This window comes from Abramis brama (assembly GCF_963993115.1).
Source record: "Abramis brama genome assembly, chromosome: 20".
NCBI classification, from domain to species: Eukaryota; Metazoa; Chordata; class Actinopteri; order Cypriniformes; family Leuciscidae; genus Abramis; species Abramis brama.
In genome coordinates, this window is record NC_139982.1 from 11,619,340 (window position 1) to 11,644,685 (window position 25,346).

The 25,346-nt window shown below is 41.9% G+C and overlaps 1 protein-coding gene across 4 annotated transcripts in view; it reads right to left on the minus strand.

Moving 5' to 3' along the window:
* The window catches only part of ano3 (anoctamin 3), a 128,970-nt gene that overhangs the window by 59,053 nt on the left and 44,571 nt on the right, over window positions 1-25,346 (minus strand). For all 4 annotated transcript variants that reach the window (XM_084094953.1, XM_084094951.1, XM_084094952.1 and 1 more), the window contains exons 9-12: window positions 15,593-15,648; window positions 15,363-15,484; window positions 8,868-9,002; window positions 3,045-3,141 (exon numbers count right to left, since the gene is read on the minus strand). In XM_084094953.1, coding sequence (XP_083951079.1) covers window positions 3,045-3,141; window positions 8,868-9,002; window positions 15,363-15,484; window positions 15,593-15,648 — 410 coding nt within the window. The remainder of the gene's footprint in view (window positions 1-3,044; window positions 3,142-8,867; window positions 9,003-15,362; window positions 15,485-15,592; window positions 15,649-25,346) is intronic.

Genomic DNA, 25,346 nt, shown 5'->3' on the forward strand with positions numbered 1-25,346 from the left:
GCTGATTCCGAGGTTTACTGTAATCAGCCGTATCCGGGCCGTATCCAGATCAGATGGAGGACCTGCGCCTAGACATGACCACAGCGCATCCCTGAAGTGTCAGCAGAGGTTGTGTCAACTAGACTCTCCCCTGTGAAGGCCTCATCGACACTGATCCTCAACAAACTCGTCTCCATACCCGTGTGACTCCGATCTTCAATCAGATGGAACTGGAAAAATATTCTGATTGTTCCAATCCAATCTGACTTCTGACCTATAAAGCTGCCTGAATCATAATCATACACTATTCAGTGTTTCCCCTAGGTTACAGGTTTGGGGGGGGGGGGGGGGGGTTGGTTGGTTGGTTGGTTGGGGAAAATTGACACAGACACTATCTATCTATCTATCTATCTATCTATCTATCTATGTGTCACATTAATTGGTTGTCTGGGAGGGTAATGCTTTGTAAAAGTTAACATAAAACAAATGTTTAAAAAAAATGTTAACATAAGATATCTCTTTAAAAAAATAAAAAAACATATTTAAATCTTTTTAAAATTGACTTTTGCAAATAACCTTTGTTAAATTTATAGAAGTATTTGTTAATATTAATGGACCAGAGCTTAAATAGTTTTATTTTTAACAACTAAAAAAAGATTTATAAATACTAACAAATATATTGCTCATTCATTGTTCGTTAATGTTAGTTAATACATTTATATGACAAACAAATTTTAAATGGGCTTTTTTTGTGAGAAGTTTTTATTTCTATGATGCATTTATTGTAGAGAATAATCCTGTCAGACGCAGCACTGCTGTGAACGCGCGTTCACGTTTAAACACAATTTAAACAATGTATTATTCAATGCATTACTTCTATATAATTATATATTAAGTTGCTCAAGCAAGTGGTAAAATATTTAACCATGTATTTATATTAAAATCTTTTGCATTTAAATTTTAATACAATAAATCTTGCATGTCACAAAGAACCTCCACGAATGTCATTATGTCGCCTTGTTGAGGTAAATTGTAGTTTTCCTTGCTTTACCCCGGTCTTAAAGTGAAAAATGAAATAAATGTATGGTGAGATTACTACATTTTATTTAATTCATCGCACTTATGGTGAAATTACTACATTTTCAGGTCAATCTGTGTTCATTTTGACCACGAAACATGCGCTGTCACTTTAATTCAGCGTTTGCAGCACAGCAGAAATCATAGACAGTATATAAACGGCAAAAGTAGACTCGGTGCGGAAACGATCGCTGCACTGCTGTATACGCACCGCAACTGGAACGGATCGATCATCGACGGACTGCATCCGCGTGCAGTGTGAAAGCTCTGTAAACATGGGTATGGAAAAAAATACTCACCGCACACGCACTGCAAACGAAATATGTGTGAAACGGGCGTAGACTTGGAGCAGGAGAGCTACTCCGGCTGCTACTCGCAGTAGAGCGAGTGCTGCCATCTTCAGTTCAGCGACATATTTCCCGCCGCGCGCGCTCTGTCCGCTAGTGCTCATCTGTATTTGACGCAAGTGTTTGTTTGTGTGTGAGTGTGCGCGCTTGCGCACTCATTGGGATAATTGTAAACGCGCAAACACAGACAGAAAATACATGCCATCGTGGAAATAAGATAAATAACTTATTACTTAAGGGCTATTTAGTTTTTTTTAATAAAATAACAAATTGTAATCTGGCGCTAAAAAGAAAATCAAATCAAATTTACTTGACTTCAAGGGGGGCGGGGGGAGCCGTTAGGAGGGCGGGGCGCCCCCCTTATATAATGGTAGGGGAAACACTGCTATTCGTTCATTGGCCAGAGGAGAACTGGCCCCTGACTGAGCCTGGTTTCTCCCAAGGTTTTTTTTTCCTCCATTCTGTCACCTGTTGGAGTTTTGGTTACTTGCCACTGTCGCCTTTTTCACCTTTGTTGCCATTGGCTTTTGGGTTGCTTAGTTGGGGACATTTAATTTAATATTCAACAATTTTATTGATCTGCCTGCATTATATGAGAACTGAACTGAGCTGGACGATGACATCATGGTTTTCTCCAGAGCGACTATATAAAAAAATAACTAAATAACTTTTTTTACAACAAAAATGAAACATCACTGTACTTACTTAAGCTGGACTGTGACACTATATTCTTCTGGAAACAAACTTTGTTGCATTATTTTCCTGTTATCTCTGTAAAGTTGCTTTGATAAATCTGTATTGTAAAAAGTGCTACATAAATAAATGTGACTTGACAATTACAAGGACAGACGCCAAGATGCAAATTGGCTCAAGCAAATTGAATCAAAGACATACAAGTCATCTAGAAAATTCAATATGCATTTCCATTAACTTCTATTTCACTTGAATTTACTATCAGCCGTTGTATTTTATTGCCTTTTTTTTCTTTTTCTTTTTTATTTGATTGTATTAAGAGAAAACTATGGCAACATTTTCCTGGTATTAGATCAACAAAGTGAATTTATCAGGACCAATATCAAGGTGGGACAATGGCCAATGACTGGCTTTTATTTTACCCAAAACTGAAAAATCTATAAAATTTTCTGCCAGGATATTATCTTATGTTTACCGGGTCACTGTTCATATAAACTCTTTCCCTGCCAGCATTTTATATTAAAAAAAGGGGGTTGACAGCCACTGCCAGCATTTTATATAATTTTCACAAAAAAAATTATGGCCCCCAGAATATTTTGTTGTATGAATATCTGAACATGTAATTTAAAAGAAAGATCAGAGCCTCTGTAAATACATGGTAGTTAAAGACACAATATAAAATGTGTGTGTTTATGGAGATTCCTTTAACACTAAAACACAAAATATGGGTAAAACACAGGTGAACAAATTGATACAGAATATTCCTTCATATTAACAGCACTATTGGCCCTATATTTACAGATTTTTTTTACAAGCATCATTATATAGTCTTACCTTCTTACCTTGATTTGCCATTAAAAGTATCTATCAAAATGGCATTTGTTTTAACCATATACAATGTAAGCAAAGAACTGTGGTTTATGCCAGTAGAAGGCGGATGTACGGTACCTTTGCATAGACACAGCTGTCACTAAGCGTCCAAGAGCTACAGTTGCCTTCACACATGGGGCACATGATGGTGGTGTTGGCCTCACAGATCTCTTTACTGAAACAAAACAGGAAAAAAAACTCTCATGATTCTGTGCTTTATTGAGAAGAATATGTAGGGAAACAGTGAATACTGGTGAATAAAAATGTGATGTAATATTAATGTTTTGACATATAGGGCTCTATCATACAGTACACCCGGCGCAATGCAGCGTCAGGTTTTTTGCTAGTTTCAGTCTGACGCAGTTCTCATTTTCACATCCTGCGCCACGTTGTTTAAATAGCAAATGCATTTGCGCCTATTTGTGCGCCCATGTGCGTGCTGGTCTAAAAATGAGGTGTGTTCAGGCACATTGCTGGCGTGTTTATATTTTGAGGCAACTGAAATAGACAGTATTTTTTTATTTATTTAAACAGCGTGTTAGTAATGTACGCCTATAGGGTCCACAACGCGCTTATTACACACACAGCACTCAAACATGCCAAATATTAAATATAAAAGGATTACATTGTAAAAGATTAATATTGTGTGTAGATAGGAGTACTGTTGGACTGTTTTGATCCTAGTGTGTTGCCGTATTAGGAAAAGACTCGCGAGAGTTGCGGGTGCGGGAACGAGATAATAACGTGAATGTAGATGTTGAAGGAACTGAATGACTCGTGATAGTCGAAGTCAATAAAGAAGAATCAAACTCTCATTCTGGTATTTATTGAACAAACAACATGGTGTCAGAAGTGGGATACCGTTCCTGGAAACATTCATCGGACAACTTCCGTCTCTAGGAAATAACCTACGCTAAGCTTTGAAGTCTCGTTCGTGGTAAGCAACAACACTATAATGGCAGATGGATTCAGACGTCCGGATCCTCTCGTCTTTGACGAGAATGTGGCAGAACACTGGCGCAAGTTTGAACGAGAATACGATATTTTCATTGCCGCCGCACACAGTGACAAACCTGCCCGAACCAGAGCTTATATACTCCTCAACCTCGCCGGACCCGAGGCTATAGAGAGGGAGCGATCATTCACTTATGCGACCGCGGTACTAGGGGCAGACGATAACATCGTTACTCCAGCTGAATCTAGAGAGGACCCCGAGTGTCTTAAAAGGAAGTTTAAAGAAATATGCAACCCTGAAACAAACGTGATAATGGAGAGGCACAACTTTAACACCAGATATCAAAAACCTGGCGAAACGATCGAGGCATATGTGAGTACATTAAGAAATCAGGCTAAAAACTGCAATTTTGGTGCATTGGAAAACGAACTGATAAGAGACAGACTGGTCTGTGGAGTAAGTAGTGACAGTGTCAGACGCACACTGCTAAAAGAGACTGACCTAACACTGTCTAAAGCAGTACGCATTTGCCAAATCAGCGAACTTACAGAAAAACATAGCAAAACACTCTCCACACCCAAAACTGCATTAACCACCAGTGTAGATGCTGTACAAATAAAACATAAAAAAGTCTACAGCAAAATGAAGCGCACTATGAAAGAAAATTCACCATCAATTTCCAGCTGCCGGAATTGTGGGGGTACTCATCCAGCAAAACGTGACCAGTGTCCAGCCTTTGGCCAACAGTGCCATAACTGCGGAAAGCAGAACCACTTCAAAGGCCAGTGCAGGTCCGCCAAGTCAACTAGACCGAATAGACAGGTAAACCAGCTATATGCCGAAACAGACTCTGACAGTGACAGTCAAGACACATTCACCATTGAAGGCGTGTCTTTGCATGACGATGTAAAGGAAACTGACAAGGAAGGACATTGTTTTGTGATTGTCAATGACAAACAACTAAATCTGAAAGTGGACACAGGCGCGAAGTGTAATGTTATGTCCGTACACACATACAAACTTTTCCGGCACGCTGAAGAATTGCACATGCCAACTAAAAAAGTCAATCTTGTAGTGTTTGGCGGATCTATGATCAGACCAATTGGCACAGTGACACTATTATGCAGGCTGAATGAACAACAGTATAACCTGCAGTTTCAGGTTGTGAAAGAAAATGTTCACTCCATTCTTGGCCTGCAGGACAGCCTAGATATGAAACTGGTCACCTTCAGCAGTGAAGTGTTCCATTTGGACTGTGTAAAAGATCACACCCTGTCACAGAAAATGTTTCAGGAATATGCTGACCTGTTTAAAGATGAAGTCGGTAACTTACCGGTAACATACTCAATGAAACTAGATCCAGAAATAACACCTGTCGTCAGCCCTCCACGTCGTATCCCAGCTGCCATGCAAAAAAAAGTGGAACATGAGCTCCAAAGAATGCAAACTCTGGGAGTAATTGAACCCGTGAATGAGCCCACAGAATGGGTTTCAAATCTGGTGGCCACCCATAAGAAAGAGACGGGTGATGTGCGCATCTGCATAGACCCCAGAAACCTAAACAAGGCCCTCATGCGCCCCCACCATCCCATGCGCACGGTGGAGGAAGTTGCCGCTCAAATGTCAGGTGCCACTATCTTTTCCGTCCTTGACGCCAAGAGCTCCTTCTGGCAAATCAGACTGGATGACGCCTCATCTCTCCGTACAACATTTACAATGTGGCCGATTTAAATTCCTAAAGATGCCGTTCGGAATTAGTACAGCTTCAGAAGTGTTCCAAAGAGCCATGGAACAAATCTTCACAGGATATCCATGCGCTATAATCGTGGACGACATTATAATCGGCGGCAAAGATCCTGATGAGCATGAAAGAAACCTGAAAATGGTACTGGATCGTGCCAGACAGGTAAAACTGAGACTGAATCCAAGCAAATGCAAGTTCGGACTCAACGAGGTGAGCTATGTTGGGCACACATTCACAGATAAAGGACTAAAAGCAGACCCCAGAAAAATTAAAGCAATCAGTGAAATACCACCTCCAGAAGACAAGACAGCTCTTCAGCGCTTTTTAGGGATGATAAACTACCTGGGCAAATTCATTCCTAACTTAAGTGAACTAACCACACCACTACGTCAGCTGCTTCACAACGGAGTGGTGTGGAATTGGACGGAGCACCAACAGGATGCTTTTGACATGCTCAAAACCTGCATCAGCAGCCCACCTGTACTCCATTACTATGACGTAAGACAACCAGTGACGCTCACCTGCGATGCTTCACAATATGGTTTAGGGGCTGCTTGCCTTCAAGAGGGAAATCCGGTGGCATACGCGTCTCGCACACTGACCCAAACGGAGATGAGATACGCGCAGATAGAAAAAGAACTCCTGGCAGTGGTCTTCGCCTGCTACAAGTTCTACGACTACATCTACGGCAAGCCGGTCACGGTCGAGACAGACCACCAACCCTTAGTCACCATTCACAACAAACCATTTCATACCATCCCAGCGCGCCTACAACGCATGATGCTACAGTTGCAAAAATTCGACCTGACTCTCACCTATAAAAAAGGAAAGCACCTCTACTTAGCCGACACCCTCTCCCGTGCACCGAGACACAACGTCAGCCCCCAGATGTCAGAACGGCCAGAGTTCGAGGTGATGACAGTTCAACTAATATCTCCACGGCGCCTTGAAGAGCTCCGCCAACATACTGCCGCAGACACAGTATTGCAGAAACTCAGCCATTTCATTCAACGGGGCTGGCCAAGACGTCCGTGCAGCGTACCCATAGAGGTGAGACCTTTTTTTAGTTTCCGTGATGAACTCACCGTCGAAGACAGGGTCATTGTGAAAGGAAACAGGGCAGTCGTGCCCACTGCCTTGCACTCTGAATATCTTAAGGCGCTACATCTGGGACATACAGGAGTCGAATCCACCAAGAGTAGAGCGAGGGAAAGTGTTTTCTGGCCATCAATAAATGAGGACATCCAGGCTGCTATAATGGCATGCAGCGTCTGTAACAGCCTGAGGCCCCACCAGCAAAAAGAACCGCTAAAACTGCACACAGTCCCGGACCTGCCCTGGTCGCTTGTCGCCACAGACATATTTGAATGGAAGAATCACCACTACCTGGTGGTTGTTGATTCATACTCTGGGTGGTTTGAAATTGACCGACTCAGCAACTTGTCTTCACTGACAGTCATCAACAAGCTAATGCGTCATTTCTCAGTCCACGGCATACCACAGAAGTTGTTCTCTGACAATGGTACCCAGTATACTAGCCAGGCCTTCCATGACTTTGCCCGAACTTGGGATTTCCAGCATGTGACGAGCAGTCCTGAGTATCCACAGTCCAATGGCCTCAGCGAGAGGGCTGTAAGGAGTGCAAAGAGACTGTTAGAGACCACAGAGAGAGACGGGACAGATTTTTACCTGAATCTGCTTGGCCTACGAAACACACCCCGAGACAGCACTCTGGGCTCACCTGCACAAAGGCTGTTATCCCATCACACTCGAACTATTTTGCCCATCTGCAAGCAATTGCTGAAACCAGCTGCAAGAACCCCGTCCTGCATCAAAGCGCAATTAACAAAGAAGCGGTGGGCACAAAAACACTACTATGACAAGACTAGCAAACCACTACGCCCTCTGGCACCAAACCAGGTGGTAAGACTCCAAACAAAAAAGGGACATGATAAAGTGGGAATTGTGAAGAAAAAGTGTGAGGAACCACGCTCATATGTGGTGGAGTCCGAAGGGAAGGAATACAGGCGTAACCGACGCCACATCCTGCCACTAATGGAGCCACAGCCTCCAAAGAGCACCACTTACACTGACGAATTGAACACAACAGGAAACACAGTTGATGCTGACATGGACAAAATGCAAGGGGTTGAAAGTACTGAACAAAGGCCCTCAGAACAGTGTCACAGACAACTGAGCCCAGAAAAATCTCACACCAGCGTATACCAGCAAAACATGGAACCACAGGCAAAGAAATCAGTTCAAGCCACCACTTCCATGTATGTCACTAGGTCCGGCAGAGTTTCTAGGCCAAATACAAAATACATGAACTGAACTTTCTGCTCAAGTATAATTAATCCAACATCTCAGAAATAATACAGTGTCCTTTAGGATTTGCATAATGTTTTTTTTTTTGAAGATTCATTTAGTTGTGGGACATCCACAGAGTTCAGTTGAACCAGGTTATATATATATATATATGCAAAGTTATCTTTTATCTGTTGTTACTGCAGAGGATTTTGATTCTAAGTTGTTTATGTTCAGGAGCTACTGCTAAAGAAGGGGGATGTAGATAGGAGTACTGTTGGACTGTTTTGATCCTAGTGTGTTGCCGTATTAGGAAAAGACTCGCGAGAGTTGCGGGTGTGGGAACGAGATAATAACGTGAATGTAGATGTTGAAGGAACTGAATGACTCGTGATAGTCGAAGTCAATAAAGAAGAATCAAACTCTCATTCTGGTATTTATTGAACAAACAACATTGTGTACATAAAGATATGGTGGAATCCGGCTTGTTCCGTAGATGGTCTGCTTGTTGGCTTTATCTTCGCGCACAAGCAGATCCGTTTGCGCTCTGGAGGCGCGTTCAGTTTCTCCGCTTGCAAATTCTGTCATGTAAATAGCGAGTCGCACCTGGCGTTTAAGGGGAAAGGGAGATGAGGCTCTGGTTGGTTTATTTCATGTTAAAACACACCCATTACTCATTAAGAGAATCAAAACTCTTTTAGACCATGCGCCTGGCGCGCCAACCATTTTCGTTAATCTAGCAAAAGTGGATTCGGACACGTCCTAAGAGCACTTGCGCCTTGTGCTTTAGACCATGCGCTTAGATCGTTAAAATAGGGCCCTTAGACTGATGGGATCAGGTTCAGGCATACTGGGGGAAATTTTGAAATAGCTGAAAACCCCAGCAAGGACTAACCTTACTTGGCTGGAGTCCATGGTGAAAAGCCCATAGAGGAAGACAAAGAGGCCGACTAGAGCAGCAGGGATCAGCATACCTGTATACCAGCCCAACCAGGCAAAATACAGCCCGATCTTCTCTCCGAAGTACCGCCTATGAGACAGACAGGCCAATAAATGAAGAAATATCAGTAAGAAACATTCATTATAGGGCTCAGTACATTTTCACAACATTTATTAATCTTGATTAACATTAAATAAAAAATGTACTGCTGTAGTGTTAGTTCGTAATGCATTTGACTGATGTTATTCAGCTTGTTAAAAATATATTAGTATTGTAACAGGTTGTCTGTGTAATCCAGAGAATGATGTGTGACGCAGAATGGACAAATATAATATATTTTAATTAACACTAAGAGCAAGACTACAACACACTAACCACAAACGTTAACAAGAGATCATGGACTGAAGGAACAGAGGGCTTAAATACATGAGGAACTGGGAACAGGTGAGGACTAATTAGAGACTAACAAATGAAAGACAAGAACTAAGACAATGAAAACTAAGACTAAAACCAAACAAGACCGTGAAGACTAAACATGACTGTGACTGTCATAGTTTGTTGCTGGGAAGCAGATGACAATGAAGATAAAGTTCAAACAGAGTCTTTAATAAAAATAAATGCAGATAAATCCAAACACAACACACACTGACAATACCGGACAACTGAACACTGAAAACAGAGGAACTTAAGTACTAATGCAAACAAGGTAATTAACGACACTCAGCTGAACTGAATAACTACTCATATCTGTAACCATAGATACAAACTAAGAAAACCAAAGAAATTGATGAATACAAAATAAAAGTCCAAAACACAACAGAATGTCTCGGTTACGTATGTAACCCTAGTTCCCTGAAGAGGGAATGAGACGCTGCGTCGTAACGCTGTGGGAACACCTCTGCGTGATTGCGTCATGAAGCACGCATGAAACCAGTCCAATGGCGTGACGGAATTTCATGTGACGTCATCGACCAGGAAACTATAAAACACACCTGAACCAAACAGCGTCAGATTCTGATCGGCTGAAGCAAGTCGATCACGGGCATGCTGGGAGTATAGCAGGGTGACGCAGCGTCTCGTTCCCTCGTCAGGGAACTAGGGTTACATACATAACCGAGATGTTCCCTTTCAAGGGAACTCGAGCTGTGTCGAAACACTGTGGGAGCGCTAATACCCACGCCGCCATAAGAGCAAGTGTCCGTCTGTGTGAAATCAATGCGCACATCTAGGCAAAAGCACCTGCGTCCCTGGATTGGAGCCGAGGTCCAGTAAGTGAAGCCTCACGAATGTATGTGGTGAGGACTAGACTGCCGCATCACAAACATCTTGGAGGGAAACTCCTGACAGCAATGCTTTGGAAGCAGCCATACTCCTAGTGGAGTGGGCCCATATTCACTGTAAAAAAAGGAAAAGTTGACTTAACTTAAAATTATAAGGCAACTTGCTGCACAGATTTTTTTGAGTTGACTCAACTAACAGAGTTTACTCAACTGGAGATGTTATAGTTGAGTCAACTCAACTATAGAGATGTTTTAGTTGAGTCAACTCAAAAAAATCTGTGCAGCAAGTTGCCTTATAATTTTAAGTTAAGTCAACTTTTCTTTTTTTACAGTGTACAGCCAAAGGTGAAGGCTGACTGGCCAACTCATAAGCAAGTAAGACGGCCTCGACCACCCACTTGCTCATCCTCTGCTTAGATGCCGGGCACCCCCTTTGTGGGTACCCCAAAGTAAACAAACAGTGTTCAGACTTTCTCCACAGTTCTGTGGACGTAAGTATCTAAGGCCCTAATTGGGCAGGGCAAATGAGGTTTCTCTAGGTCTGACATCCAGAGGAGGACAGAAGGCCTGCAGTACTCTAGGTACTAACAATATTAGTAGGAACCTTAGGAACGTAACCTGGTCTTAGGGTGAAGAAAACCCTTTACCATACCAGGAGGAAATTCCATGCACGAGGGAGATACCAAAAGTGCTTGAATGTCTCCAATTCTCTTGAGAGGCGAAATAGCGAGGAGAAAGACAGTCTTTAGAGATATTCTCAGAAACTTCCTCAATAGGCTCGAATGGAGCTAGGGAGAGGCCTTCTAGTACAACAGCCAAGTCCCATGTCGGCACCCTCGTGCGGACTGCTGGCCTCAGCCTCAAAGTGCCACAAAGGAAACGAGTTATTAGTGGGTGTCTCCCCAAAGATACTCCACTCGATGGGACTTGGCAAGCAGCACAGCATTCTCAACTGTCTCACAACAATGCTCATATTCAGCCCCCTTGAGGGCTGACTGAACGTGCTGCGCTCCCAAACGAACAACACACAATACATGTGTATCCCCACCCGTGATGTAGATTTGGTAGGGATGAACACACTATTGAAATGTTGTTCGCTCACCATTATAAAGTTTTATTTATATATATATATATATATATATATATATATATATATATATATATATATATATATATATATATATATATATATACAGTCGTGCTCAGAATTAATCATACCCCTGGTAAATATGATCAAAAATGGCTGTAAAAAATAAATCTGCATCGTTTATCCTTTTGATCTTTCATTAAAAAAATTGGCAAAATCCTAACCTTTCATTGAAGTAAAATAATTGAAAGTGGGGGGGAAATCACATTATGAAATAAATGTTTTTCTCCAGAACACGTTGGCCACAATTATTGATACCCTTTTATTAAATACATTTTTGCAATCTCCTTTTGCCAAGATAACTGCTCTGAGTCTTCTTCTATAATGCCCGATGAGTTTGGAGAACACCTGACAAGAGATCAGAGACCATTCCTCCATACAGAATCTCTCCAGATCCTTCAGATTCCCAGATCCATGTTGGTGCTTCTTCTCTTCAGTTCACTCCACTCATCAGGTCAGGGAACTGGTACGGTCATGGCAGAAGCTTCATTTTGTGCTCCCTAACACATTTTTGTGTTGATTTTGATGTTTGTTTTGGATCGTTGTCCTGATGAAAGATCCAACCACGGCCCATTATAAGATTTCTAGCAGAAGGTATCAGGTTTTGATTTTTTATCTGTTGATATTTGATAAAATCCACGATACCATGTATCTGAATAAGAAGTCCAGGATTAAAGATCCAATGGTATATTAAATTGTACACATGGGGTACTTTTTATCCTTGTGTGCACCAAACCCATCTAGCGTGTTTGCTGCCAAAAAGCTCTTTAGTTTCATCTGACCACAGAACCCTGTGCCGTTTGAAGTTCCAGTCGTGTCTGACAACTGAATATGCTGGAGTTTGTTTTTGGATGAGGGGTTGCAAACAACATGTGGGGATGTAGGGGTTGTTTGATTTTTTTTTTAAATAGGCTTTCTGATCCCAAGACTCAAGTAATCTCTGCAATTCTCCATCTGTGATCCTTGGAGAGTCTTTGGCCACTCAAACTTTCATCCTCACCGTGCATTAAGACAATATAGACACACATCCTCTTCCTGGCAGATTTGTAACATCTTTAGTTGATTGGAACTTCTTAATTATTACCCTGATGGTCAAAATGGGGATTTTCAATTCTTTAGCTATTTTCTTACAGCCACTTTCTATTTTGTGATGCTCAACAATCTTTTGCTGCACATCAGAACTATATTCTTTGGTTTTACTCATTGTGATGGATGATTAAGGGAATTTGGCCTTGTGTTTCCTCATATATCAACTCCTGTGACACAAGAAGTCATAGCTGGACAATTTCATGTTCCTAGTCACCCTGGTGTGCTAAAAAAGGTACATATTAATGGGAATATACTTCAGAGATATTTTATTCATAAAAAAAATCTAGGGGTATCAATAATTGTGGCCAATGTGTTTTGGAGAAAAACATTTCATAATGTGATTTCCCCCCCACTTTCAATTCTTTTACTTCAATGAAAGGTTAGATTTTTGTATATATATATATATATATATACAGGTGCTGGTCATAAAATTAGAATATCATCAAAAAGTTTATTTATTTCAAGAATTCAACTTAACAGGTGAAACTAATATATTATATAGACTCATTACATGCAAAGTGAGATACTTCAAGCCTTTATTTGTTATAATTTTGATGATTATGGCTTACAGCTTATGAAACCCACGAAATCAAAATCCCAGAAAATTAGAATATTACATGAAGTCACACAGTAATTACACAGTAATACCATGGTCATTGAACCAGGTTTGGGTTCTTTTGGCAATGTGGGCAGGTGCAATTTTATTTTGATTTTGTGGGTTTCATAAGCTGTAAGCCATAATCATCAAAATTATAACAAATAAAGGCTTGAATGATATTCTAATTTTATGACCAGCACCTGTATATGGGTGAAAACTCTTGCCTAGCACAGTCTAAGACAGACAAAAAACACCAGGGACATAGATTCACATAGAGCGCATGCTGAAGACATTGAAGCTGATGCTGTTTGGTTCAGGTGTGCTTTACAGTTTCCTGGTCAATGACGTCACATTACGTTCCATCACGCCATTGGACTGGTTTCATAAATGCTTCATGACGCAATCACGCAGAGGCGTTCCCACAGTGTTTCGACACAGCTCGAGTTCCCTTGAAAGGGAACCATGACAGTGAATTGATATGAATTGCATTTTTTTTAAAATAGTTTAATAGATTAAAACACAAACAAGCATTATTGACCCAGATGCACAGGTTAGATACATAGATTAATAGGCAGAAAGGTGACTTAAAAACAGGGACATGTAATTCACTTAAAATATACCAGGTCAGGGCGGTTACATAATTCCACAAATGGAGTGTGGCCTTACTCTCAAACTGATGAGAAGCTACCAGCAGAGAGTTGCTGTGTCTGCACATCACCATTGCAATTATTTTTCTCTCTCCACTTTAAAAGGAGAGGGCTCTAATCCAGCGTCAATATATGATTTTTATGAACCTGAGATTGCATTTTCTCTCAAGTTTGACTACAGCTGTGATTTACACAAGGAAGCTGCGGTCAGCCACACCAACACAGTCCTGCACATATGAATGAGTTAGTGAGATTAAGAGCCCTATCCCACCAGCCAGCGCAATTGACTTTGTACACCAACGCATGTATCATTCCTATTTTGCATCCGATGCACAGCGGACTTTTCCCTCCACAGACGCACGTCGGTAAATTAAGGAATGAATTTGCGCTTCTGGGGGCGGTTCAGCGAAAAGAGGAGGCGTGTTCCGGCGCAAACGTTCCCTGATGCTATTTTGCAGTTCCAGAAAACAATTCCGCCACAGACCAGGAAAAACCTAGTCTAAAGTCAGTGGCGCGTTATTCAGATGCTATTTTAAGGGCGCATGCTTGGCCATAATGTAGCGTGTGCACAACGCGCATACACTTTGCTTCTTTCATCTACACAGACGCAGTAGTTGCCATTTTTGCAAACCATACATAATTACAAGAAAAATATTCCACACGAGGGAAATCATTGTGGTGTCCATGAAGATGTTAAAAAATAGGCATAAATCTAGCTTACACATTTACCCAAATTATTATACGCCTGTTTAACCGAAACTTATTTGGGTGGGTTTCTCCCATCCCCATACAATGTCACTTCTCTTTTTTTTATGGCCCTGACGAGAACGTCGGTCTCCTCGGCTGTGAACCGCTCCTGGCGTGCGCCTGGCAAATCTGCTGTTATAATAGCAATCCGCCATGGAACAAATGCGCCTGCTCTTAAAGGGAGTGTGAGATGACGCTCTGACTGGTTTATTTCACGTTACGCCCAAACCACACCTATGAGTAATGTAACTACTTCAGACCAACCCATTTTAGATTTGCGTCGGGCGCAAGAGTAATTTATCCCGCCAGTATAATAGCAACAGCGCCCGAGATCCGCCCACAAAGTTACTTGCATTTTGCGTTTGATACTTGCGTTTCAGATCGTTAAAATAGGGCCCTAAAGCTGTTTTCACACCGCAAATATTTTCGTTCAGGATTTCACTGCCATTCTGAGTCATCAAGAACCTTTCAGAAACTTTCAGACTTTTTTGAAAAATCCCCAAACAAACAAACTGGAAGCTGTTGTGAAGACTCAAAAACTTTGCCAGTATATTCTGGACTGGCTATATTCACAATGCACTTCAATTCAACTGATTAAAATAAATTTTGAACAGACATCATAGTAAATATCCGGTTTATCAGTGCTTGATATGTGCAAAAAAAAAAAAGAAAAAAAAAAAATATATATATATATACATTCAGTGTCCAAATGTGTCCTTATTCATTTATTTTGCTAAATATATTTTATTTATAACATATTTTATTTATTCATTTATTTATTTAGTAAAAATCAGCATGTGTTTTTCAGACTACAAAAAAAAAAAAAAAAAAAAAAAGTTTTTTTTGGGAAACAGAAAAACTGTTTCCCAAATTCCTTAAAAATAAAAAGTGATCCATTTGTTAAGACAGCATATTAAATGTGTCCAAAAGTGCCTTTCTTACCGTATGAGGTCTAAAGGCTGGTATTTGTACCAGATTCCCCAGCGTGCCCATCTTTCGTACAAAAGGTGTCTGTGGTTTTGAGCCCCATGGGTTTTAATCGGATGTCTGCTTTTGTAACTTCCCTAAAAAGTAAATAGCATAGTTTTCAAAATCACCTAAGAAAACTTCAACAGTAAGAAAATAGAGGTAAAAACTACATTGTGACAGGTAATAAATTTAACTCATTTTACCTCATGTGGAGGAAACGCTGCCTCATATGTGCTGTTGCCAAGTAACCGATTAATGCCTAAAAAATAGATGGAAACAGAAAAAACTAGCATGAATTTTTTTTTTCTTCAATCTTGGCTTCAATTTTGCATCTTAGTGCCCAGAATGACAGTTCTGATGTCTTACTGTCTGATGCTTCTATATTGCAAGAATGCAATTCAAGGATTTGCAGAAATAAAATAGCGATGTAAAAAGTCTAGCAACCTTCAAACACACAATGTATAATTTCATATAAAATATTCAGTTGCACCACATTCACCACAAATGAGATGTTTCGACTTCTAAAATGTAACACACATCCTAATGCAACGGTGAGGTTGGGAAATTAACTTTTTCACCCACCAGCCACAGCGACTAGTGAATGCCAGTTCCCTTTTCGAGGGAACTCGCACTGCGTTGACAATCGACACATTGGGGAACGCCTTCAGCGTGACACATCTGAAGTCTGTATGGCACTATTCAAATCTCGATTGGTGTTGCGTCATTACGTCATTCTTGACGGCGATGTGGAAGCTATAAAAGGACGCAGGATCACAACAGTGTCAGCTTTCTGGTCTTCAGCAAGCATTCTGTGTCTGTGTCTGTATGAAATCACACACATTCACATACTGTATATATATCTAAAATATAAATATATATATATATATATATATATATATATATATATATATATATATATAAGAATATGGCGAGTAAAGAGAAGCAATTTAGGCAGTGTGCGTCCCCTTGCCCACGCTATTTGAGCGAGGGTAACACACACACACTCTGTGTTGTTTGTCTGGGAGTGGAACATGCACCGGCAGCGCTCGGGGGTGCTGTCTGTGCAAACTGTGATTTGCTGCCTCTCAGGATGCTCCGCTCCTGCCAGGCCCTGTTCGATGAATCAGGCCAGGCTCGCGTTCCCCATGGATTGGGACTCGCGTCTGCTGAGGCGGTGCGGCGTCTTCACACATGGGGTTCGCAAATGGAGCTGGTGGATGATGTTGAGACGGCTTCGGCCCTTTCTCAACAATCAGCAGCCAGGTCTATCGGTCACGTTTTGGGCATCGAGGCAGGAGAGGACTCATCACCTCATTCTCCTGCCTTCGAGGAGCTGCTGGAGGTTGTGACCAGGGCAGTGGCCAAATGAAATATCGAATGGCCATCAGAAAAGCAGGAAGCGGTAAAAAAAAAGCAAGCTAGATGAACGCTTCCTGCAAACCCGGTCACAGCCTTCGTGCCGGAGCCTCCCTTTCTTCACTGATCTCCACACCGAGGTGTCGAGATTGTGGAGTAAGTCATTCTTGTCCCATTTATCGAGCCCCAATGTACATGTATATTTTTATCTATTGTGAGCTCAAAAGAGAACGATATTACTGAACTTCGTCGAGCGGCTGACTTGTCTCTCTGTGTTACTAAGGAGATGGTCCATGGCAGCATTAGTAGCTATGGAGAGACACCTGTGGCTGAACCTGTTGGGCATTGGGAAGAAGGACAGGGCCTTCCTTCCCGCTTTCGCCTTCTGGCCTCTTCGGCGAAGCAGTCAATACTGTCGTTGAGAGGTTTCAGGAGGTGAAGCAACAGTCAGCTGCATTCAAACAGCTCATTTGACTGCCGTCGTTCCAGTTCTCGTGGGTCTGCTGCCAGGGGGCAGTCCCACGAGGCAGCCGCCAGCTCCTCGCACCAGCAGAAGGAGAGTGTTGCCTCTCATGCCCCCCTACAAAAGGCCTGGGGCCAGAGGTACCAAGCAAACGCAAATGTTATGTATAATAGATCTCAGGGTTTTGAATCGGTCTCTGAGGAGGTTCAGATTCAAGATGCTAACTATACCTATTTTCATGACAAACCAGTCCTCGGACCTGATCTGACTCATGATAATAGGTATAGTTGGCATCTAGATCTAAAAGACGCGTACTTCCACATATCCATCCTTCCACATCACAGGAAGTTTCTGAGGTTCGCTTTTGGGGGAAAGGTGTACCAATATAAGGTTCTTCCATTCTGCCTAGTATTGTCACCTCGCACCTTCACGAAATGCATGGATGCTGCTCTAGCTCCACTGAGAGTTTAGGGCATTTGTATTCTCAATTACATCAACGACTGACACATTCTGGCACAGTCACAGGTGATGGCGATTCAACATCGAGATGTTGTTCTGCACCATCTGAGGTTCCTGGGGTTGAGACTCAATGTCAAGAAAAGTTCACTAATTCCTCTACAGAGAACGACATTCCTGGGGGTAGTGTGGGACTCAGTTACGATGCGGGGACAGTTGTCTCCTGCTTGTATAAACACCATCATGACTACAGTCACCAGTATCAAGCTAGGCCATGCCATCACTGGCAAACATTTTCAAAGGGTTCTGGGTCTTCTGGCAGCAGCATCCAACGTGATACCTTTTGGCCTGCTGTACATGAGGGCCCTGCAGTGGTGGCTCAGGACCAGAGGGTTTTCCCCAAGGGGGAACCCATTTCGCACGATCAAAGTAACGCGCAGGTGCCTTCGTTCTTTGGTCATGTGGAAGAAACCATGGTTCCTGTCCCAAGGCCCTGTGTTGGGAGCACCGTGTCAAAGAAAAATAGTGACCACGGATGCATCCCTCACAGGCTGGGAAGCGGTCATGGAGGGCCGCTACACAAGGGGTCAATGGAAGGACCACAATCTCTCTTGGCACATCAATTTCCTGGAGATGTTGGCAGTATTTCTGACTCTCAGACATTTCCTTCAGGACCACAGAGGCCATCATGTTCTAGTGTGAACAGACAATAGTCGGTGGTCTCATATATAAATCGACAGGGGGGCTTGAGATCGTGCCCTCTATGCAGACTGGTGCACCAGGTTCTTCTGTGGTCCCAGGGCAAACTACTCTCAATCAGAGCAATGTTTATTCCTGCGGACAAAAATGTGGGGGCAGACATCCTGTCGAGGCAGGGGCTGAGGCCCGAGGAATGGAGACTCCATCCAGAGACGGTAGAGTTGATATGGAGGAAGTTCGGTCAGGCGGAAGTGGATGTGTTCGCCTCTCACGAGAACACACACTGTCCACTCTGGTTTTCCCTCATGCATCCAGCTTCCTTGGGACTGGACACCATGGTGCAGGAGTGGCCGAGGCCCCCGATTATCTGCTCCCAGGGGTTCTAGAGAGGGTCCGGTGGCACGGGTCAGTTTGCTCCTAGTAGCCCCGTACTGGCCAGCCCAAGTATGGTTTTCAGACATCATAGCTCTTCTAGCAGGCCCTCCGTGGCAAATTCCGATCAGGAGGGACCTTCTTTCTCAGGCCGGGGGCACAATATATCACCCTCGGCCAGAGCTGTGGAAGCTGTGGGTCTGGCCCCTGAGGGGGACTAACTCGTAAATGCTGGTCTCTCAACTGAGGTTGTTGTGACCATCCTAAACTCTAGAGCCCTCTCCACAAGGAAACTGTATGCATTAAAATGGAATGTATTCACTTTATGGTGCAGAGAACATCAGTTGGACCAAGTTAACTGCCCAGTGGTTTCAGTGCTGGAGTTCCTCCAGAATCGCTTCTCTGATGGGCTCTCCCAGTCCACGCTTAAGGTCTATCTGGCGGCCATAGCTGCCTTCCACGCGCTTCTAGGGGTGGGCACTATGGGGAGACACCCACTTATAGTACGTTTCCTTTGTGGAACTAGGAGGATGAGGCCTGTCGTCTAGACCAGGGTCCCCACGTGGGACCTGGCTGTGGTTCTTGAAGGGCTATCCCTGGCATCCTTTGAACCCTTGGATGAGGTGTCTGAGAAATTTGTAACCCTGAAGGTAGCCTTTCTGCTAGCCATTACGTCCCTAAAGAGAGTGGGGGGCCTGCAGGTGCTATCTGTTGCTCCCTCTTGCCTTGAGTTCACTCCAGGCAGAGTGAGAGCCATTCTCCACCCTAGACCTGGCTGTGACTAAGGTGCCTTCAAATGTGGCACGGTCTGTGATCTTGCAGGCATTTCATACTTCACCGCATATGTCGGCTGACCAAGCTAAGCTTCATCTATTATGCCCGGTCCGAGCTCTGGAGGCCTATGTACACAGGTCCTCGAGCTGGAGGAAGTCGGACCAGTTGCTTATGTGTTTTGGGTCACCTAAGAAGGGTTTACCCTGCCTCTAAACAAACTATTAGCAGATGGATAGTAGAGGCTACTTCTTCAGCGTACGAGATGCGCGGTTTGCCTTCGCCTCTCCTGATAATAGCCCACTCAACTAGAGGAGTGGCATCCTCTAAAGTCCTGCTAGCAGGGGTCTCCCTCCAACAGGTCTGTGATGCCCCCGGCTGGGCCTCCCCACACATCTTCATAAAACATTATAAACTGGTTCTGCCCTCTACACCAGGTTCACAAGTTATCTCGTCTTGAGTGTGCCAGATTGCTTCACACCAGGGCGGATACTAGTCAGTGTGGCGCAGTGGGCATTTCGTTCCCCAATGTGTCGATTCTCTATGCAGCGCAAGTTCTCTCGAAAGGGAACATCTCATGTAGACTGTAACCCTCGTTCCTTAGACGCTGCGTCCCTTGGTCACACTTCCTGCGCTCCTGAGAACGACTTGCTTCGACCTATCAGAAGCTGACGCTGTTGTGATCCGGCGTCCTTTTATAGCTTCCACATCACCGTCACGAGTGACGTAATGATGCAACACCAATTGAGATTGTACTAGTTCCATACAGGCTTCAGACGAGTCACGCTGAAGGCGTTCCCCAATGTGTCGATTCTCGATTCTCCTCAGGGAACGTTTTATGTATTTATGTACTTATTATGAAGCTCATATATATACTGTAGTAAGATGGGGTAAGATGCCCCGTGTGGCAAGATTAACACTTTAGATGTATGGCTATGCTATTTTTAATTTAGTCATTTTATCGGAATATCAACATTTGTGAGATGTGTTTTGAGGTAAAGTCATAAAATGTTGTGTCTCTGGAAAATAGGGATCGATGACAGAGTAAAGTTGTTTAAGTGAAAAGATTAAATTAGTAAGATAACCCACCCAGAATTGGCAAACAAGGACCTTAGTGGCATGTTGTTACTAGTGTTATTATTGAATTATTATTATTAATTTAATACTTAAATTATTAAGTCAATTATTAAAAAGTGTCTCTGTCACAAAACCAGGAATACACCAGACCGAACCCTAGCATCAGATGAATCTCTTTTACTGGGATTCTGCTTTGTCTGCCAGTGGGTTATTCAATTGTTAGAATAGTTTAGTATTTCATATTAATTACACTTACACTTATAAGTATATATATATATATAGTGGGTAAGCTGGCCTCTAATTTTAAATTTTATAGTATGCCAACTAAATTATGGTATGACAACTAACACATATTTCTATTTATTTCCCTTAATAACACATGCATCTTCATCATCCAGCACATAGTAAACTTGTACATAGAAATGTTACAATTTATTCTGTGTGGTTACTAAGGTGTTTGGAGAGACTCCAGTGTATGTTTTCATGTTTTTGGTTTTTATGTGCTAAGAAATAAAATCACATTGCTTTTCAATAAATTGCGTATCAGTATGCATCTGACTGGATTTATTTTGTGATTTTACTACTTGATTAGCTTGACCTGCTGCTAACGTAACATCAATCCCACTTCCTGCTTATAGCAGGAAACTCATCTGCAGACAAATGACAGCAGAACTGAGATTGGGCTAAGAGAAAAGTAACAGGAGCACAATCCTGGGAGCTTGCTTTCAATATGCTGCTGCAAGTGAGAGCCTGGTAAGCTGTGAGCTTCAGCAATGTGATTAAGCTTACATCAAATAGCTGCAAGCAGAATTGGATGAACTGTCACGATAAATTAATTTAGCTAAAGCTATTTTAATGAGAAATATCCACAATACTAAGTTGCTACCAAGTGGATACTAATTTAATAATAAAAAAGTAGAAATAACACTGCAGAGTTTCTGTAACAACAGTGGCAAATATGGAATCAATATGGAATTCTTAAAATTTTGACTTTAGTCACCAATATGGAATTAAAAAATAAAATATTTTTCCCAAGTCCACTAATAGATATTCACAATAAATAAAATGTCCATTATGCAATTACCTTACTAAAAGTTTAAAGTTTATTTGATTTCAACAGTTACAGTGCATATGAAAAGCATTTTCTTTATAAATATAAGCAATTCTATAAGTCTTGTGTAGTTTGAATGCTTTAAGATTCATATAGTAGAGGTTTACAGTATACAGCATGTGTGTGTTTCAATCAAGCGCTACTGAACATTTAAACAAACAACCATTCAGAAATGCTTGTGAGATATAATACAATTTTTACAACAAGAACCTGCAATAGTTTCTTGTCAAAGGCCAATTTTTCTTATATGAAATGGAAATATAGGAAATATATGTCCATAGTGACTGACAGATAAGGCAAAATAACCCATTTGGGAGGTTGCAGTGTTAATTTCCCACCTTGGTTATGGTGCAAAAACACGTGAATGACAACAGAGAAAAAGCTAAATCTTGCTTTAATATCAATTTAATATTGAGCATTTGTCTCATTAAATTGCCTACTTCTGTCTCTATACTGTAAGTCGGTCTAAAACACATCGGACCAGATTTACTAAACAGGTCAATTTATTAGCGTGAGACTGCAATTCCATAAAAGCGCAGATGGAGTGTAAAGTTCTGCCGGTGATCTGACAATGTTCAAATTAAAGAATATACCAAGAGCTGCGCAAATTAGCATAGAGCCGCAAACCAAAAAGCAGAGTCGATGATAATCAGTTGCAGGGGGTAATCTATTAACAACAAACGATATGTTCGGAAAATGTCTTTCTCTGGCATTCCAAATAAATGAGTCCTATCAAGCTGTTCTATCTGTTCTCTGAGGTGCCTCCTCCTAGCTGCAACTATCGCAGCATGTCAAGCGCAACAACTTGTTGAGACATGCTTTTTTTAGCGTTAAATAATGGCGCAAATTCAACTAAATTGACTACCGCAATCCTTAGTAAATCACATTGCATGATTTATTTAGATACTCTCCTCCATAAAACTACCTTTGCATCGCTGCGTGTCTTTAGTATGTCTTGACATTTTTTAAACGTCATAAAAGGGTTTACGCTGGAGCAAGCTCAAGGCCCCATAACTCACTAAATGGATGAAACTCGAAAACAGTGATATGTCCAGGTCATATTCAGATATCCAAAAAATAATTAAATATAAAACAAATAAATAAAGGTAATTTTCCCAGTCGCTAAACTGCATAAAAACATTTCTTTCTATATAGTAAAATAATTGCAACTCAAATCAAAATATTAAATATTTATGCCAGAAATGCACAAAAAGAAAAATCACATTCTCAAAAAAAAAAAAAAAAAAAAAAATATATATATATATATATATATATATATATATATATATATATATATATATATTGTATATTCCACTGGTAGCATGTCATAAAAATAAAAATAAAAAGTTTTATTTTGGTTTTTGCATAGTGGTGAAATCTGACCTGGACATTTCAAATTTGTGAGATTCTACCCAAAATGGCATTGAAAATCACTCATTGTCACTTTTTCTCTCAATCTCTTTGTCTTGTTGATGCTACTTTTAGAGATGTGATGATATTTGGGCATCCCTGTGTGCCCATACAACAGAGAATGTACAGTACTGTACGCACCTTCCCATGAACTCCCTGACTGGCCCATGAAGAGCCGCTCGTGATGGCCATAATAATTAAGCAGATACAGACAACACAACGGAGGAGCTGCAGAGAGACGGAGACCGTGTGACCAGCAGAGACATGCAAATACACGCTCACACATAGGACCATGGGGGACACTGACTGACAGGGACTGTTTCAGTATCTGTGATGTTTATAATGTGATTAGTGCTGATCATAATGAATGGAGTTTTAAGGCTTGATGAGTATGTGGTGAAGGACTGGAATACTAAAAAGAAAAAATGGATTTATACAAATGGGTGGATGAAGAAATGTCCATTTCTTTATAGACAAAATGGTATAAAATGCTCAGTAGCCATCCTTCACCGGTGACTCAGTTGTTGTCTCACAAGTTATGTGGAAAAAGTTATACTAGGAATAACTAGGAATAGTTGAAAAAAATAAAACTTTTATCATTGTTTATGACCTGTGTATTTCAGAACATTACTTTGGTTATTACGTTCTTTGTAAGTGAATGGAAAAGAGCAAACTGGTTTGGACTGACTTCTGAGCGAGAAAATGATGACAGAATGCTCATCTTTTGGTTGAAATTTTCATAAGCATCTTCAGAAGTCTGAAATAAATGTGGGGAATGTGAAGTTCACCAAAAAATTAAAGTTCTGTCATCATTTACTCACCCAAAAGTCATTCCAAACCTGTATTTTCTCTTTTTATCCTGTAGAACATAAAAGAAGATATGAAATTGTAGTGTTGTAGAATTCAAGACCGGTCTTAGTCTCGAGAAAAGGAAAAGGTAAAAACCTTTTCTGCTAGATGCCCTAATATCGTCATCTGGCCTGCAATCAGACAGCCTCTGTCTGGCCCTAGCTAAGGCCAGTGTGGCTGCCCATATTCCCCCCCACAAGGACTGGGGGCCTGGGCACCACACACAATCTCAGCCATTTAGGGGGCGAAGACCGGTCTGAGAAACCGTTGTTGCTTTTCGGGCTCCTGGGAAAAAGAAGTCCGGACACCTCGGCTGTTGGGGCATCATTTGGGGCATTTTGAGGCTATTCTATCTTTTACCCTTGACCCGAGATTTGGAACCTGCGGGCTGGCCCCTGAGAGTGATCAGCTCATAGATTCGGATCTCTCAAGCAGGATTATTGAGAACATTTGTAACCCTAGATCTCCCTCTACAAGGAATTATATCCCCTGAAGTGGCATCTCTTTGCATTGTGGTGTGATCAGCACCATTTGGACCCAGTTCACTGCCCGGTTGGTTCAATGCTAGAGTTCCTGCAGGAGCGTCTTTCATCAGGGCTGTTACCTGTGGGTGTTTCGGCTTGCCATGTCCACCTCCCACGTCTTCTGTGGGAGCTTCCCTGGTCTCTAGCTTCTTGCACTCATTGTGCTTTTGGTGTCAGCCTCAGAGAAGCTTATGAATCTCAAGGTGTCTCTGTTATTGGCGCTAACTTCACTCAAAAGAAGCGACTTTGCTTAGTCAAAGTCATTGCACCCTAGGAAGGATTATGATCCGAAGGTGTCTTCTTCAACCTTTCATCTTTTCATCATTCTCCCTTTGCCATTTGAACTCACCGGAGCAGCAGAGGCTTTACCATTTGTATCCAGTCAGGGCCCTTAAGGTGATGATACACGGAAACTTTTAGAGCAATGTTGCTGGGCAATGGGCACTTTCCCATTGAGAATGGGCAACAAATTTCTATCTGGATAATTTAGATTGGTCGTGGGCCCTGTGTCTCACCTGGTTCCCCATTGATGGCAACACTGCCCAGCAACATTGCTCAAAAAGTTGCCAAGTGTATCATCACCTTTAGGATTTATGTTGACCACCCGGGCTTGTGGTGTAAATCTAATAAACTGTTGGTCTGTTTGGAAGGCGCAGCAAAGGTTTTGCTGCCACCAAGCAGTGCTTGTCACACAGTATTACTGATGCGATTTCTTTTGCCAATGAGGCATGCGGTCTGGCTTTTGCATCAGAGCTCACTCTACTTGGAGTATGGCTTTTTCTAAGGTGCTATCCAAGGGTGCATATTTGCAGGATGTTTGTGCTGTGGCAGGGCAGCCTCTCCACACACATTCATAGGGTTTTAGAGCA